The sequence below is a fragment of the Aythya ferina genome (genome assembly GCF_964211825.1).
Source record: "Aythya ferina genome assembly, chromosome: 22".
NCBI classification, from domain to species: domain Eukaryota; kingdom Metazoa; phylum Chordata; class Aves; order Anseriformes; family Anatidae; genus Aythya; species Aythya ferina.
Genome location: NC_140320.1, coordinates 6,914,996 through 6,931,790, shown reverse-complemented (window position 1 = coordinate 6,931,790; position 16,795 = coordinate 6,914,996). Strand labels below are relative to the sequence as shown.

Genomic DNA, 16,795 nt, shown 5'->3' with positions numbered 1-16,795 from the left:
AACAGACACAAATAAGAGACTTCACACTCTGGCAGCTGGCAGACACTGACTACTAGATCCAGGGCTGGGGTACATCAGACAGTGGTGGCTGTCGAGCTGAATACCCAGTAAGACAAGCTTCTACTGCCCCTGGCTGCTAAACACAGCTGAACTGTTCACGCAGCACCTCCAGACAACACTGGTATCGGGTAGAATTTGTACACTAAAGGAAATTTCTCACACACACACACACCTGATACGTTTCTGCAGCCTTTGGCTTCGGGTCTGCAACAAATCCACCTGGGCCTCCAGCTCAGACTTCTGGTCTTGGAGCTCTTCAAGAGACTTGCGCAGTTGCCGGATGGACTCAAGAAGGTTGGTGTGCTCCTTCCGATTCTCCTCTAGGCGGAGTTGAGAAGCTAAAGCAGCTTCCTAGGAGCAAACAGAAAATCCCTCAGACTTCCCTGACAATGAGTGAAAGCGCAGAGTGTGCAAGAGCCTTTTGCTATCCGCACAGTTCACAGGAGATCCCAGAGCTACAGACGCACAGACCACGTGCCCTCCTAGGGGAGCAAGGCTGTCTTCTCTTTTTGAGAAATAGCTGCAAGCTAATCAAACTCCCAGCAGGATGGCACTCCAGGCTGAGGCAAGGTGGCAGGGAGGGATCTGCAGACTCACAATTAAGGAGCAACATAGCTTGCTTTTACAAAGCCATGGTTCTAGCGTGCCCGTTCTACCCTCCCCAGAATAAAAGCAGCACAGCTCCTCTCCAGAGCAAAGACATACATCTCTTTCTAGCTCAGTCCGTCTGTCTTCATCCAGCAGCTGCTGCCTTTTCTTCCTCAGAGATTCCTCCTAGATATGGTAGACAGCACAAGTGTCAGAGCATGGGGATGGCAGTAGAGGAGACTGCTGATGCTCAGCAGCCACATACTGCCTCCCAAGGCAGGAGAGTACACCCAAAGCACTGACTCTCACCACAAATCCCCCTAGCCATGAGGCTGTACCGTTAAGAATGCTTAGCCCTGCTCTGACTCACGACAGAAGTTTGAACCTGTAATTTGGATGGTAGCTAAAGCCCTGGCTGATCACTCCTTAGAAGTCACCCATGAGGAAGCAGCCAGAGGAGCAGCTCAGGCTAGGAAATGTCCGCAGGTCCAACACAGCTGACTCACCTGGCTCAGAAGCTGCGCTGATCTCGCTTTGACATTCTTTGCACGTATTTCAAGCTCATTTTCTGAATCCTGTAGCTTTCTTTCCTGCACAGAGATGTCAACTTAAAGAGAGAACGACACAAGTTCCTCACTCACCAGGCAGAGCTCTGCCACCAGAGGGAACAGGGGAAAAAAAAATAATGGGAAATTGTGACCTGCCTCTTGTGCCACCCTTGGCTGTAGAGGGTGATGCACTGAGGTGTCACAGTACCCCAGCCAAGCCACAAACTGCTAGGCAGCCTCCTCACCTTCTCCCTGTGCCTGTTCTGCAATAGGGTCAGCCGTTCATCCAGCTCTGCCTGCAGAGCTTTCACCTCCACTTCATGAAGCTGTCGGAGGCGTGCCATCTCACTTCTCAGGCCTTCCAACAGTTCTGCTCTTTGCTTTCTCTCCTGTTTGTTGCAGAATACAAACAAGAAAAGTGGCTGAGTGAAACACGAGGTTCTCCAGTGAGCCACCACGACCACACAGGACACACATCCTCTGGAAAGCCACCACACAACAGATCCTTAGCAAGTACCAATGTAAGCAAAATTAAAACCTCTTGCTTATAGGCGCAGTGTTGTTAAGAGAACTGACCCTTCTAGGCAGAAGTCGAAGTGTGCGTGGCCGCACAGAATGTTTTGACAGGTTCACCTCACAACCTGTCCTAAATTCACTTGACATAGTGGCAACAACAGCCAGTTCTCTTAAAACAAAGTAGTTCCCCCAGTTTTTCTGGATAGTTGAGATAAGCAGGCCTGGCAAGCAGCAGTGCCAGCCCAGGTAGAGTCCAACTGAGCCATTACAGTGACCTCCCCGCTCACTGCTCTCCCCCAGCAGTACCTCCTCTTCATACTGATCCTGAATCCTTGCCAGGACCTCCTGGTGCTCCTCTTTCATCCTCTCCATTTTCCTCTCATGGTCTTTTTCCACTCCCTGGCGTTTCTCTCTCATAAGCTCACTGAGCTGCAACGATGACACAGAGAGGTTTCCCTGAAGCACTGCACTGCACTGCAGTGGCTCCCCAGGAGAGCAGCTTCCCACGTGAACACCACGACTGAAGTTCAGAGTACTTGCAAGTGGGATCAGGCCATGGCCTGCACAGTAGGAAGCAATCACCCCGCTGAGATGAGGTGGTGCAGGAGCGCCCCTTCCCCTGCTGCACCAGCCACCCTCGGGCAGGGGACTCAGCATCTCAAACCTCTAAGGAGAGAAAAATTGTCAGCACCCAAGAGAAATACTTGCCTCACGTTCATATGCCATTACTTGATACGCTTTTTGCTGCATTTTCTGCTCTGCTCTCTGCAATTCTTCATGCAGCCAAGTCTCCTTACTCCTCTGCACCTCCGCTGCCTGGGTTTGTAAGCTAGAAATGACCTGCCATGAAAACCACCCACAGAGACTTGTCACCCTTCTGACAAGATCCATGTAGTGCCACCCCACAAAGAGCAAACAGCATGGCAAGAACCGGTGTATACAGTCTCACCACCCCCTACTTGGAGCATGTCCAAATGCTGAGCCAGACCAGAACCATGTTTAGGAAGCGGAAAAAACTAGTGCCACCCGCCCTGGCCACATTTGGAGACACTGTGGGAAGAAAAAAAAACCAACAATTTACATTCTAGGGACACTATCTTTTACCTTTTGATGCTTCTCTTCCGCTGCAGATTTCAGCTGCTGGAGTTCAGCTGCAAACTGTTTCTCCAGCTCCTCTGCTGCCTACAGGAACACAAGCAAAACAATCTGCTGGAAAACCTCTGTTTGTAGGGACATGCTGTGCAAGATGTTGTTGCAATTAACGTCTATCCATAAGCATCAAAAAAGCACAACAGTCAAACCAAGTTACATACAAGGTGCTTTTACTCTGTATGTGCTTTCCCTCCTAGAAGACCTCAGTGGATCTCAGTCACGCTGTGCTATGCTGGAAGAATTACAAACTGCCTCCATTCAAGAACCCCAAGCTTTCTGGAGGACTGAAGCAGCAGCCAAAGAGGTATCCTAGCCTGAGGAAACAGTTTGCTTTAACTTGGCAAAGGCACAGTGTTCTTCCTCTCTTCTGCAGGTGCAATGTGGCCACTTAAATAATCATTACTTAATCACCATTGTAATAAAAAGGGGGGAGGAGTCCTCCTCAGCCCAGTCATACCTCCAACAGCATGCCAAACATCTTTCCTTTGTGTTTTAACCGAGTCATTATTAAAGCACACGAAGGAGTTATTTATTCCTATTTAATTTTAGCGTTGCAATGCAAGCCAGGTCAGCATAAACAGCACGGGTCTGACCCTACCTGGTAACAAACAAGTCTCACCTTTCTCTTTTCTGTTTCTAACCTCTCCTTGAGTTCCCTTAGAAATTGTTCCTTCTCTTGTTCCAGCCTGACCGTCTCTTGCTGTTGAGCTTCCTCCATTTCCAGCTTCATTTTCTCCAAAACAAGCTGCTTCTTCCTCTCCAGGCTCTTCTTCTCTGCTACCTGCAGTGATTCCCACTCTTCTCTCAATTTTTGCAGCATGAACTCTTGCTCTGCCCTGACAGGTTTCCAACAAAAAGAGAGAGAAGCAGGTCGGAATTTGGTACTTTTAACACTGTGCTCCATTTAGGAACCAGGGCTAAGAAAATACACTGCTACAGCACAGGACATGCAAAATCCAGAAGAAATGGAGAACCAAAGCACACTTTGATTCACAAGTGTATCAACTTTTCACCTTATCTTCTCCTCCTCTGCCTCTGTCTCTGAGGCGATTTTGGCTCGCAGCTTTGAGAGTCTCTCAGTTTCTTCTTTTCTCACACGCAACTCTTCTTCCTCAGAAGCCTTTGCCAAATCCTCTTTCAGAGTCCTGAGAAATGAGCAACAACAACAACAAAGTTCAGGAAGCTCTAGTATCTTCCAACTGCCTCCCCAGGGCCTACAGATCAGCTCCCACTACCTGTGCCTCCTGAGCGACGCATCCCCAAGGCTCTAGCCAGTTAATTCTCTTCCATACCTTCCCGATCTGGCTGCTGGCACAGGAGACACAGACCCTGAGCATCAAGCTTCTGTGGTTTATTTTTAAAGTGTACTGTACCGCCACAGGTGGCACTTTTTTCAGTAAGTGAAATCAACTGCTATTAAGTAAAGCCTGACTCCCAGCCAAGGTAACTGGAAGCACATCTGTAAGCTTCATACTTGCACACAGCACCTTCTTTTCCCGCTGCTTTAGACATCTCTCTCTCCAGGTGCAATTTCTGTGCTGCCCCTTGCACCCAAGACAATGTTCCCACAACAGTTCCCACCAAGGTACCTTTTCTGCCTCACTGTGTGCTGCTAGCAACTTATTTGGGGTGGCCCTAGCAATTCTAGTACAAGTCCTGAGAGAAGAATCTCCCAAACAGAGGACGCCACTCCCGTTGCTGTTCTGCTCCCTGGATTGCTATTAGAACTTCAGGGGTTGGCTGGGTTTTACACAGAAATTCATGCCCTATTCCTTAAAGTCTTGTTTGGAAGTCCCTCTTTAAAGCATACAGTACCAGAGTTTCAAATAGTTCCTCTAGGGTAACCTCATCTTCTCTAATGCTCCAATTTCCAGTCCTATTATTACCGTTTAGCCCAGAATTTGAAAGTCTGCCAGGTGGTAAAGCTCCTAGTGCTGAACTGGAAACTTCTCCCAGGTTAACCATAAGAGACAGGTTCACAGCTACATGAAAGCTGCACGTGTACCAGATGATAGCTCTTCGTGCAGGACATGAGGAGGATGCTCTCATCTGTACTGCAGAGATTTCCTCAGGCAGACTGCGTCCTCTGCATGGCTGCTTGGAGCATTTACAGCACTGACAGCAGAGCACTGCTCGTTTCAAGATGTGCAGATCCTCCCTGCAGGATTGTCTGGGCTAGGACAGCGTCCCGTGCTCCTTCCCACCCTGAGAGCCCTTTTCTTGCCTCTTTCACCCACAACTCTGCAAAGTAGCACCCATTTCAAGGTGGTGGCCTCTAACACTGCACAAACCTGCTGCCACCAATAATGAATCGCAGCTGGGAAAGGCTCAGGAGAAACAGGACAAAAGAAGAGTACCTGAGGGATTTTTCTTTTTGCTGATGAAGCTTCTGAGCTTCTTCTTCTTCCTGCTGCCGCATCTCCTCCTGGAATTGCTGAATTTTCTCCTCCTTTGCTTGCAGTAAGTGCATTTTCTCTTGTTCAATCTCCTTCTCCAGCTCCTTGGCTATTCCCTCCAGGGATTCTTCACTAGGCTGGCTCAGGGACTGCTCTTGTTTTATTTCCTTTTCAGGTTGCCTACCAAAAAAAGAAAGTTCCTTTGGCAAAAGGGTGAGAGAACTGAGTAACGCGAAGGGAACAGCAACATTCCCCCACACAGTATCACCTCCAAACCAAAAATCTCAAAGCCACCCACTCCACAAGCCTGCCAGTCTATGAAAGGAAAGGATGTGCAGAAGCTCCCCCAGACTGCAGCCACTTGCAGGCTGCTGGGGAACACTCGCTGTGTAGCTCACAGGAGGTGAGGAACAGCAGAGGAGGCAGGTGGAGGACACAGAGGCAGAAGACAACCTTGCTACAGAGCTCCTCCTGGCAGCATCCCCTGCAACATTCCCGGAGAACAAATCCATTCACCTGCCTGCCAGCCAAACGCACGGGCCTTACACCCTGAACTTTTTCAGCTGCAGATCCAGGAAAGCATTTTTCACAAGGCTGTTGAGGGATACATGGCCCAGGCTCCGAGCTTCGAGTAGCATGTTAGCTCAGATAACAGCTTGGGGTGTCCCCAGGCAGCCTGGTTGGCACTTTCATTGCCTCCCAGAGAAACTCGGACTGAGAAATTACTAACCCTAGCCCTAACAGCACTTAGGTCCTGAACAACTCGTCTTCTGGCACACTACAGCCTCACCTCGTGAAGGACCCAGCAGCTAAGAAAACCTGGATCTGACTGCCAGGCATAAAAGCAGCTGCAATCAGTGCTGGTTCCTAACCCAGGGGCTGGCAATACCCTTCTGATGGACCAGGTATTTTTCTGCAATTGCAATCTAAAGTGTGCTGGGAGTTTGCCAGCCCTAGGCAACAGAAAGCCCTAAGCTCTCCAAAAATTCAGAACCAATCTGTTTATAATTAAGGTGGGTTTTCTTTTGTGTGTGTGTTTTTTTTTTTTTTCCTCAGACACAGAACAGCAAAATTATAAGGTCTGTCTGAAAGAGGCTGAAGGGGAAGGAGGACAAATGAAGAGTAGTCTAAGGACAACATTTTTATTCTTTGCTAGTGGAAACTGAAGCAGCAAGGTTTCGTCATGCTCTGAGACTGCTAGCATAAGGCAGAGAGACTTCTGTCTTGCCAGGAATCGGGGAAATAATAGCTCTAGTAATATAACCTTGAGTCAGAGTGAAAAGGTTACTCGTGTAGCCATTAGCAAAAGAATGAGAGAGAGGCAAGGGTAGTAGGGTCCTGAAGAAATCCTGCTTCACCAGCATTCCCCCGTAACACCACATGCTGTGGGCCAACTGCACAGATGCCTACAGGAGGTACCATTTATCAGGCTGCTCTGTGGAGCAACTTGGGCATTTCTACCTTTCTCTCTCTTGCTTTTGCTCTAATTTTTGTTTTAAAAGCCGTCCAACCAACACACACACATTTACACAAACAAACCCTAATAAAAAGGGAGGTGCTGCGCTTGTCCTCACACCAAGGATTGCTACTCCAGCACTTTGTCGTGACAGATCCATTGCCTATTTTTTTCCCAATTACAGCTGCTGATCTGTCATTCGACATAGAGAGCAAAGCCAGCCTGTTCACCCCTGTTGCAGTGGAACTGCAGGTACAGACCAGCAACCACCACCAGTTTAGTACCATGAGAGACCACTGGGTTTTGCAGGGAAGCCGAGCTCTGCCATCGTGTGCTCTGACTTCTTTACCTCAAACCAGTGATCCCAGTGACTCTAAAAGTGAAGTGGTTACCCCCCAACAAACACACTGAGACCTCAGTCGTTCTCAGCAAGAGAACTCAGGAAAATCTTTATCCAGGTGTGTGAGTGCTGAGCCTTGCTAGCAGCACTGGTAAGGAGGCTTTTCCAAGAGGAAAGCACACAGATCCTTCTCCGAACCAGAGCCCTACACCCCAGGCCCCGAGGGCTGAGCTGCTGTTCTCACCCTCGCGGCACAGACTGTTACCTTGGCACTCTCGCCACAGAACAGCTGCTGGGATTTGCACGGGGAGATGTTCTCAAGCTTTGTTGTGCCCACCCAGCCACATCTCCTAGCGTGCTAACATCACACAGTAACTTCAAGCAGTAATGGGGTCGGGGAGGGGAGGACAAAAGCTGTTATGCTTACAACACCAGAGACTTAAACGAACTTAAACGAAGCCCTTACTCTTTCTGTGGGGCAGCAAGCTCTTCCAGATTGATTAGGCTATCCAGCGATCCCTCCGCCAGCTCCAGGGCCACCGCCTCTTCTTGTTTGGGGTTTTCTAAAGCAACACACTTCTGTCCTGATGTTTCACAACCACTCTGATCCCTCTCACTTTGCAGCACAAAAAAGGTAACAGAATATCAGATTAGCACAGATTAGATTCTGGTGGCTGCTCCAGGTACACAAAGACAGAAGGAAGATGGGACGTGCGGCTGACTTAGATGGGCAGTCAGCAGCTCCAGCTCATGCCTGCCAAGGGGACTCCATTGTCCAATATAGGGCTGCCAAAACCCCAACAAAGCTCCCGAGCTCCAAACCATTCACACCACCTCAGGCCCTGCCAAAGTAACAGGCAGCTGAGGATTTCATGCATCTGTCAACCTCAAAATACTGAATCTCGTTGCTGGATTACCTCCTTCTCTTTGCAAGTCCTTACAGGATTTCCCCAAGACACATCAGCCCTACTAGTAATACCCACATTGTTGTCTAACTTGGAGATAGGAATATTGGCAGGCATGTCTACATCTACAGTTCTACTTCACCTTGGAAGCACAGAGAAGAGAGACTAGGCAAGCACAAAGTAGCTTTGCAGGCAGAGCAAGAGGACACGTAGCTGGGAAGCAGGTACCAAGTGATAAGGAGACAGTTCCTGGGGGCAGAACACATTTTCAGGGACCTTCACATGAACAGCTCCTCCAAGCACAAAGTTGTGAATCCCAAGTGCACGCAGCCAGTCATTAAGATGGGCTGCAACTTCTTGTGTTCACAAGTTTTCCTGGCACAGGCAACAGCTTCTTGGTTCCCAGTGCCCCAGAGTGCTGTGTAGCTCTGCGTGGAAGCTAAGAGCTTGGGCACAACTCATCTCTAAATGCCACGTGCTACAGCTCTCAAAGGCAGAGCGGGAGCTCAGGAGACCGTGGAGCTCACTGCTCAGTACAATATTCTGATTGTTTTAAACAAGTCTCCACAAGCAGGAGGAAAATAGCTCCCCTAGACAGCCTGCAGCTCTCACAGTAACTGAGGGTCTGGAAAGCCTGCGCTGCTCTCGGGGTAACAGCCATTTCATTCCAGACATGTCCAAACAGCAGGATAATAAACCAGCTTCCCACTTGCACCTGGCTAAACAGTGACCTCCCCTACACCACCCCTGTGGAAGGAAGTTGAACAGAACTGGTCACACTGGAGCTGCACTGCCCTGCCGTCAGCAGCAGGAGCCAGGCCCCGGGAGCCTCCAGCTATGGCTCTGCCCAGCACGGTGCTGGTTCTGCTGGGCTGCCAGCTCTGGCTGAGACTGGGCCCTGCCTCAGGACCCGAAGGTCTGTTCGCAGGCAATGGCTAGTGCCCGAGTCCCCTGTGGGTAAGGCACAACAGAAGGCACAACACAATGAGAACAAAGTCAGCACATCTTGGCAAGAGACTGATTTTCCCAGCCTTGGAGCAGAGTCGGATAGCTGGAAGGGGAATGGAGAGGCCAGCTCCACGGCTGGGGGCGGTCACAAGGAAGTGGAGGGCAGGCAGTTTTGCTGCCTTCCCAACCAGAAGCTGAAACGAAGCTGAAATCTGTTGAGGCAATACTAAAGAGGTGGTGGGAGAAAGACTGAATGGAAGAAATCCTGTGAGAAGCTGCGGGGTCTCGGGATGTCCTACAGGGAGCTCCTGCACAGGTTACAGTGACTACAGCACAGCAGAGGCAGACAAGACAGGAAAATCATCTGGAGCTAAAGCTGTCTGTGCTTCCTTTCTAGCTCTGACTGGTGGTACCATACCTCTCAGCAGCTTTCGTTCTTTTGCTTTGCTCTTCTTCTATACTGGCTTTGCTTTGATCTTTTTCTTCTTCTCCCAGCTCCTGGGCCTGCAGGTAAAAGCAAACAGTGTGGAGTTTGCCGGCTCCTTTGCCATCAAAGCCTCTCAGGACCTCACGGAGGCTCCGCTGAAAAGCGGTGCCACCCTGGTCCACCACACCAGCACCAAGCCCACGGACCAAACTGCATGGCAGGGCACTCCAGAATGCCCAGCTGAACGTGTTAGCTTCCTCTCCTGCAATGCAACCAAAGCCTCGAGATATCGCAGGGGCACCTTGGAGGAAGATCCATCAGCCCAGGGACATTTGGGAGCTCTGCTCTCCAGGCTGTGGTGTTAGACTGTGGGCTCAGGTTTGCTTTATGCAGTACAGAGGATGAGCTCTCTGCCAGGACCCAGCACTCCTAGTACAAGCTTGGGTTATTTCCCCCCGGCCCTGAAGGTCATCTGAACATATCCAGGTAACACTAACATTGATATATTGATTGTGACCAGAATCACAGCAGGACTTGATGCTGCCTTGCATCCTGGTTCTCAAGCAGATGATGATGGGCAGCGTGCTTCATGCAGCCACAGCTACCTACAGACTTCTGACTACGCCATCCAGCAGGAATCCATCTGGGTGCTGTAGACAAAGCCAGCTCCCTTGGTAACACGCTCAGAGTGACTTCAGATGGCTTACTTATGAAATAGGAAACACTTCTATATTCAAGTACTCGCTGTTTCCATAGTCAGCTGCTCCTTTTCCCACCTGCCAGCTACCAGGCACCTCTGTCCCTCCCGCAGGGCCACACAAACACGCGTTGTGTAATTCACCTGGGGAGAGGGAGCAGCTTCCCTTTCCAAGCTCTCAGTCCCACATGAGAAAGGATTAACAGCTCATCCTGCCTGCTGAGGCTTCTGGATATGAGGTCTCTTGTCCAGAGAGGAGTAGCCCACTCATAAGCTCCTGGGGACCACAGAAATAGCAGGTGAGCTCTTCCCTTGCCATGCAGGAATGTAGTGTGGAGCAGGGCCAAAAAAGCAATTAAAACAGCAGTAATTTATGCAAATGTTCAGCAGAGCAAACAGCAGAAGGATTCCCTGCAAGTGCTGTCACCTTCCATCACATCAGCCTGGGCAGAGCTCTCCCAGGCAGCTCCCTGCCACCCCAGCCTCAATAATGACTTCACTCCTGAGAGCTGAGGAGCCCCACAAACATCTCCTGGCTCAAACCAGGCTGTGCCGCCTGGGAAAGGAGAGGAGCCAAGCAAATGAAGAACGAGATCTTTCGGGGAATAAAGGTAAGCAGTTACAGGGTAATGCTGCTGAGCTCAAGCCTGGGGCCACCGTGACACTCCTGCCCAACATGCCTTCCCAGGGGCAGTCCCTCCACAAACCACAGGCTGCAGATACATCCAGACACATTGAGAAGGTGAATGGAGCGCCTGCCTGCAGGGAACAAGGGCTGGATTTTAAGCCCTGTCTGTGAAATTGCTGGAGCCTTGCCCCTCTTGTTGCCTCAGGATCCCCAGCAGTCCCAGAGGAAGCACCAAATACTGCTCGCAGCTTGGTTTTCTGTCCTGCTCAAACACCAGGCTGAGTCCCACAGGAGAAATCTCACACGCTCGCAATACAAAGCCAGGCTCCTGGACACATGAAAGCAGGATGACAGATAATAGGCTGTCTTCTCTCTGCAGAGCATAGCCCCCAAGGGGCCTCGACAGGAGGATTTCCACGGTCTCCAGCACACAACAGCTCAGATCCCATGCCTGCTTCCAGCTCCTCACCGCAACGATGCCAGCAAAGCAGGATGCCAACACTTCAAATGCCTGCTAAGTGAAGGGTGAAAGGATCAACCTCCCCACTGCCAGCAGAGAAGGCAAGTCTTGCAGGCAGCAGCCCACACTGCCTCTGCAATCTACCACAGCTCCTGCCAAAACACGCTAACCAAAAGCTTCCAATGCTGCGCACGTGTAGTGTCACAGAGGCAGTCTTCTTTTTTTTTTTTGGAAAGACAGTATTTTGCCAATATATTTAAAGCGAGGCAAGCTCATTGCATGACAGTAAACACACTGCAACAATCCAGTCTCATTTCAAAATAGCCTCTGTCTTTCAACAGAAAAGAGCAGCTGCAGTTCTGCAGGGGGCACCATTTCAGACCTACCTCTCTCTCCTCAAGACAAGGCTGTAATAAACTCAAAATGTGCCTGCTCCAACAAGACATTTGTATGCACGAGGACTGTGCTGTAGCAAGAGGGAGAGGGGGAGAACACAGCAGGCATATGTTTTGTTTTCCCTTCACATCTGATTATGCTCATTATTAGGCACAAGAGGACAGGTGTATTCTCCAGACAACCTAACAAACTGGATTGCTCCTCTCTGCTGGACAGGTGGTGAGTTTGCCACTCAAGGTCTCCTCCAGTGCAGCTGATCAACTCACTTACAATCAGAGCAAGGCTGAGTAAACCCCAGCTGGAGCCTGACCCTCTGCCTCCCCGTGCAGCACGCTCTTCCAGCCAGCGTGCTGATGAGCTGAGAGGATGGTGCAGGAGAGGGGTAGCTGGGATGGCTCAACGGGAATGTGGGGCTGCAGAAGACAACTCAGCAACATGCTGAGAAGACAAGATAAAACCTCAAGAGGCACAGTAATCTTCTCCAGTCAGCACTGCCCTAACATAGCTACATATGGGGCCGATGTGATGTAGGAAGCAGACACGTGCAGGCGTATGTACGCTCCTCCATATGCCACAGACTCACTGAACGGAGCCGATTTCGCAGCTACATGAAAGCAGGCAAGACAAGCAAATGCTCAGCAACGGGCTTCCCTATAACAAAACCTGTCACGGGGAGGCAACCCCCTTTTCTTCATTTTATATGGTGTTCTGCTACACGAGTCCTCTTCATTTGCTTAAGAGAATGAAAAGGACAAAAAAAAAAAAAAAAAAAAAGTAAAATAGACTCTGCTTCCCATCACTCTCTGGGAAAGCCATTGTCTGCACTTGTACTGGGGGCAGGGAAAGGACACATCTGTGAGCCTGCACACACGCACCACGCAAATCACCTCTACTCAGAGTATGGGCATTGTACAGCTCCCCTCATGGGAAGGACTGCAGCTACCTGCTTCTCTGCAGATAAAGGAGTGCACCAGAACTGCTGCTCCAATCCCTGCCCCAAAGGCAGGGTGCTTAACATCTCTCTCCTGTTTGCCTCAAACCCTTGTGCCGATAGCTTCATCCTGTGCTTAGTACACCACAAAGCAGTATTTTAACCTCTTGTTCAGAGATTGGTCCCTCAGCACATGTAAAGCACTTACCTTGCACACGGGGCTGTCTAAAACAGGAGACAGAACACCCACATCCAATACCTGCTCCGAAAACCGACTCTGGAAAGCCAAGTCCTAAAGGAGAAAGAAAAGGATCAGTGTCTGACAAGCATGCACTGGTTTCGCCAGAGCTCCTGAAAGATTAGAATAAAATCCAAACACAGTTTGGAATGCATGCTCATCATTCCACTGATAGCAAGTCAGTTCAAATATCTAGTGCTAGTACAATTCCAAGGGTTTACAGGACACAGGAGACGGCTACAGCAAGACTCAGGCCTGCATCCAAGAACAGATCATATCTGTCCTGCAGTCAGATGGTTCTGGTAGGGGCTTGACCAGCAGCAAGCTGGGTTTTCTGCTTCCCGTGCTGTAGGGGCACAGAGACACCATGGTTTACCCAGAGCTGCGTGGATGACAGGTGGGGCAGTGGCACTGTGCTGCAGCGAGGCTCTTTTCACTGATGGCCCCGGAGGAAATTCTCCTTGTGATGCCAGGGGGCTGCAATTCCACGCAAGGACATCCTGGAATTGCTGCAGGGCAGCGAGCTCTGCCACGCCACCCCATGCACTCCTCATGCCACAGGTCACAGCAGGCAGGGTGACACGCAGCACGTCTACAGCCAGCAGCAGATCTCCCCCCTCGGCCCCCGACCCAATTTCTGATATTGTTGCAGATTTTCTGATTATTTTTTTTCTCCTAAAAGCCAGCTCCTGCAAGTTGCCCACAGGCTGGTCACTCGTATAGCTCTCCTGAAACTGTGGGTCTGTGCACCAGGCTGCAGACACTGTGTGTGTGTGCACACGCCCACAAGCAAGCACTAGAGAAGGCATCGTTTGATGCAGCAGCCACTTGCCAGCACAGGCGTGCTCTAACACTGGTAAATAATGATATTCTCAGCCATTTTCTGGCCATGCTGCCTCTGCTCCCAGTGGCAGATGGCAGCGGCAGCTTCCTGTAGAGACAAAGAGATGCTGATGGGCACTGCACCCCCACCTCAGGGCTACCCTCCTGCACGGTCTCCCTCTGGGACACTCGGAAGCCAGGTCCCCCAGCCATCCACACTTCCAATAGCAAAAGCTGGTTAGTCCCTTACAGCATGATTTTATATTGCTTATTATTTTCCATTCTGCAATTATCTGAGTGGAGTCCCAGCTATGAGTGACCTACTTTTGCAGGGATATTACCTCACCCGCAGAACGAACCTGCACTTCTCTGCAATCTCTGCTCCCACCAGGTAGAAGCCTGTCATCACACCTGGCCGTGGAAGTGCCACAGCCTCCCCACCACGAGAATGCCCACGTCAGGACCTCACAGAGCAGACCTGTGAATACTTCTGAGTGCCTGAGCTGGGGCTGGCTTCTCCCTGGGATGCATAGCCATGGAGTAAGAGGAGGTTTGAGAGTGAGAGCTGGTCCTGCCAACACTGCTGTCTGAGCACGGGCAGTTCTTGCTCAAGTCATTCATCTGGTAAAGCCTGTGCTTGCTCAGGAATTAGCTAAGCACAACCGTGGTTCAGTATCTCAAGAACCCCCCCCAAATACCAAAGCTACACAAAGGATGACATTGGTGGCCTGTGCCACAGCTGTAATGTCACTGCCTAGCAGGGAGTCAGGGCAGTGAGAGCAGGAGATGGCCGTGATCTCACACTGGCTGCACGTTCCCAGGGAATGCAGAGCCCGTGCCCAAGGGACGAGGGACTTTTGGCGACTCACCATATGCTGAATCAGCTCGTGGTCTGAGCGGTTGGAAGCCTGCAAGTCCTCCACACATTCACTGGTCTCGGATGCCTTTGAAAGCTGAAAGGAGACATGCATTATGGCCTGCAGGTGTTAGCTCTGCCACTCCATTTAGGCATTCCCAACTAAAAGAAGACAAATGATACTTGGAAAACAAATCTGGTCTCTGCACACCACAGGGAAGAAAAACATCATGTGTCTGAGGTGACTGAACGTCTTAGGAAAGACCAAGGGTGTGACCCACAAGACAATCACGAAACACCACAGAGAAAGGACTGGGGAGGGAGGACAGGTGCAGAGGATGGGACTGGGGAGGGCAAAAAGTGCTCTTCAAATATCCTTGATAAAAGGCTTATGGTCCTGATCCTTCTACGAGAATCTCCCCAGCTCTGAGATCTCCCCATTCCACCAAGTAAGCCTGTGAAGCACAGAACAGCAGCAAGCTTCTTCAGTGACTTCATTAGTCCAACACCTTGCTGTGCTGTGCCCCGTGCACTGAGGACTCCTGTGTTCCCAGGCATCGTGAAACAATACGGAGCTGTTCACCATTAGCACCCAAGCCGTGCTGCTGACTTCAGCACAACTACCCAGAAATGTAAAGGCAGCATGCAGATGGTGCTTATAAAAGCAAAGATTTCAGCTTTAAGCTCTTCAGGACAGAGCATGTTTTTTTTAGGCTCCGTTTTACAGCTTATCATTTCTTAGACATTACACACCAATGGAATGAGATAAGTCATCAAAATTAGCTGGAGGAAAACTGTGTTGGAGAGACATCATCTATCAGGTCTCGCGTTAACACCTCTGCACGGCACTGAGCAAACCTGGAAGGTGTGCACCTGAGCCCCCAGCCACGGGGTCCAGGCCGTTTCCCCACCTGCAGCTCGTGATGCAGAGCAGCCCACCTCCTGCCGGAGCCTGCACAGACAGCACCTCACTGCAGCCCGCTGCAGCCAGCTGCCTGCCCATTCCCCTCCCAGGCAGCATCCCAGAAGCAGTGCACGGGCTGGAAGGAAGGCTCCAGGCTCGAGCTGCGGCTCTGGAGCCAGCCCCCAGGTGCAGTCCCGCAGTCCTTCCCCACACTGACCTCACGCTTCCCTCTCAGCATCCTCGCGTGGAGCTGTACACACCACAACTGGCAGCTCGCTTTACACGTTCGCCCTGTCTCTACATAAGCTGAGAGAAACAACAGAAGGAGAGAAACAAAGCAGCACGGACAGCTGGGCTTGGTGTGAACTTCATTATAAAACCTGCTTGCTTAGTACAGATGGCAGCACTGAAAGCTGAGACTTATTTCTCCTCTAAGACTTGAAACACACAGCCCCGTCCAGGATTTCTGCCTGTCAGTTGCTTTGGACAGCACTTTGTGTATGCACAGAAGAATATTTCCTAGCTCAGTACTAAAGTTGCCGATCTGGGAATTCAGAGCACTCGTGCCCCCCCAGGAACAGGCTGCTGATTAGGGAAGCACTTATGCTGACTTAACAGAAGATGAGTGAGTGTTCCAAGTGCTTCCCTGAATCGAGGCCTTACAAAGCAACGGGAACAGCCACAGCAGATTCCACACCAAGCCCAATCCGTGCAGGCAGGTCTCTTACTTTGCCAGCATCCAGCCTGCTGTCTGTTTTCAGATCAGCTGCTTCTTCCCTCATTTCATTTACTATATTTTCATCAACAGACACGGTGTCAACGGTGACAGCCAGGCTTGCCAGCTGATCTGCCTCAGCAGCTTCAGCAGCTGGAGATGCAGCTCTGGGTTGCACAGGACTGCCGGGCACATCTGTCCCTGGTGCTCTCCGTTCCTCCAGAGACCGTGGCAGCTCATCAGCTGCCGAGACATCACCTTCCACCTCAGCATCTTTCTCGGCTGGTGGTTCATTCCCAGTGAGTTTCCCATCAGAATCCTCTTTGTTCTGGCCAGAAAGGCTGCTGTCAGCATCTCCGGAAAGGACTTTAACCGGCGTTGCAGGGCATGCATCATCGGCATCCAAGGAAGACTCGTGCCCTTCTTCAGCATGTCTTGATTTTAAAGACTCCTTCTAGGCAGCAAGTCAAACACAATTACAGCTACAACATTCTCTAACCCCTTCTCTGGGAAGATGCTGGGGTGAAAATAGTATGGGTTCTACTACAACAACAAGCAAAAAAATCACAAAGCTTTGGGTGACTTCAACAAGACCAACTTGACTTAATTTCATACAGTCCATCTCAAAGGAAAGGAAGGGTAAGATAAACCCACTCTTTTCCTGGGGTTGACACTATTATTTTTTTACTCTGTTGTTTTTGTATTCACGGGGACTCAGCGCCAGCAGTGCCTGTTGCAGGGATCAGTCCATGGGAGCACCTTAAATGCTCTGCAATGGGCTCATCCATGCTTTTACACTGAGTCTGTTCAGC

General features: G+C 50.4%; 1 protein-coding gene across 9 annotated transcripts in view; it reads right to left on the bottom strand.

Annotated features, from left to right (window-relative positions):
- The window catches only part of CEP164 (centrosomal protein 164), a 37,681-nt gene that overhangs the window by 7,243 nt on the left and 13,643 nt on the right, over positions 1-16,795 (bottom strand). For 5 of the 9 annotated variants that reach the window (XR_014685373.1, XR_014685374.1, XM_084495547.1 and 2 more), the window contains 15 exons: positions 15,997-16,437; positions 14,378-14,461; positions 12,657-12,740; positions 9,328-9,413; positions 7,523-7,672; positions 5,222-5,440; positions 3,878-4,009; positions 3,484-3,700; positions 2,817-2,894; positions 2,421-2,552; positions 2,019-2,141; positions 1,442-1,585; positions 1,155-1,238; positions 766-834; positions 233-411 (listed from right to left, as the gene is read on the bottom strand). Coding sequence is in view for 7 of the 9 variants with exons in the window: in XM_084495547.1 (XP_084351673.1) it covers positions 233-411; positions 766-834; positions 1,155-1,238; positions 1,442-1,585; positions 2,019-2,141; positions 2,421-2,552; positions 2,817-2,894; positions 3,484-3,700; positions 3,878-4,009; positions 5,222-5,440; positions 7,523-7,672; positions 9,328-9,413; positions 12,657-12,740; positions 14,378-14,461; positions 15,997-16,437 (2,222 nt within the window). In the remaining 2 variants the exon portion in view is untranslated. The remainder of the gene's footprint in view (positions 1-232; positions 412-765; positions 835-1,154; positions 1,239-1,441; positions 1,586-2,018; positions 2,142-2,420; positions 2,553-2,816; positions 2,895-3,483; positions 3,701-3,877; positions 4,010-5,221; positions 5,441-7,522; positions 7,673-9,327; positions 9,414-12,656; positions 12,741-14,377; positions 14,462-15,996; positions 16,438-16,795) is intronic. The other 4 variants (XM_084495551.1, XM_084495552.1, XM_084495548.1 and 1 more) reach the window with 3 other exon arrangements.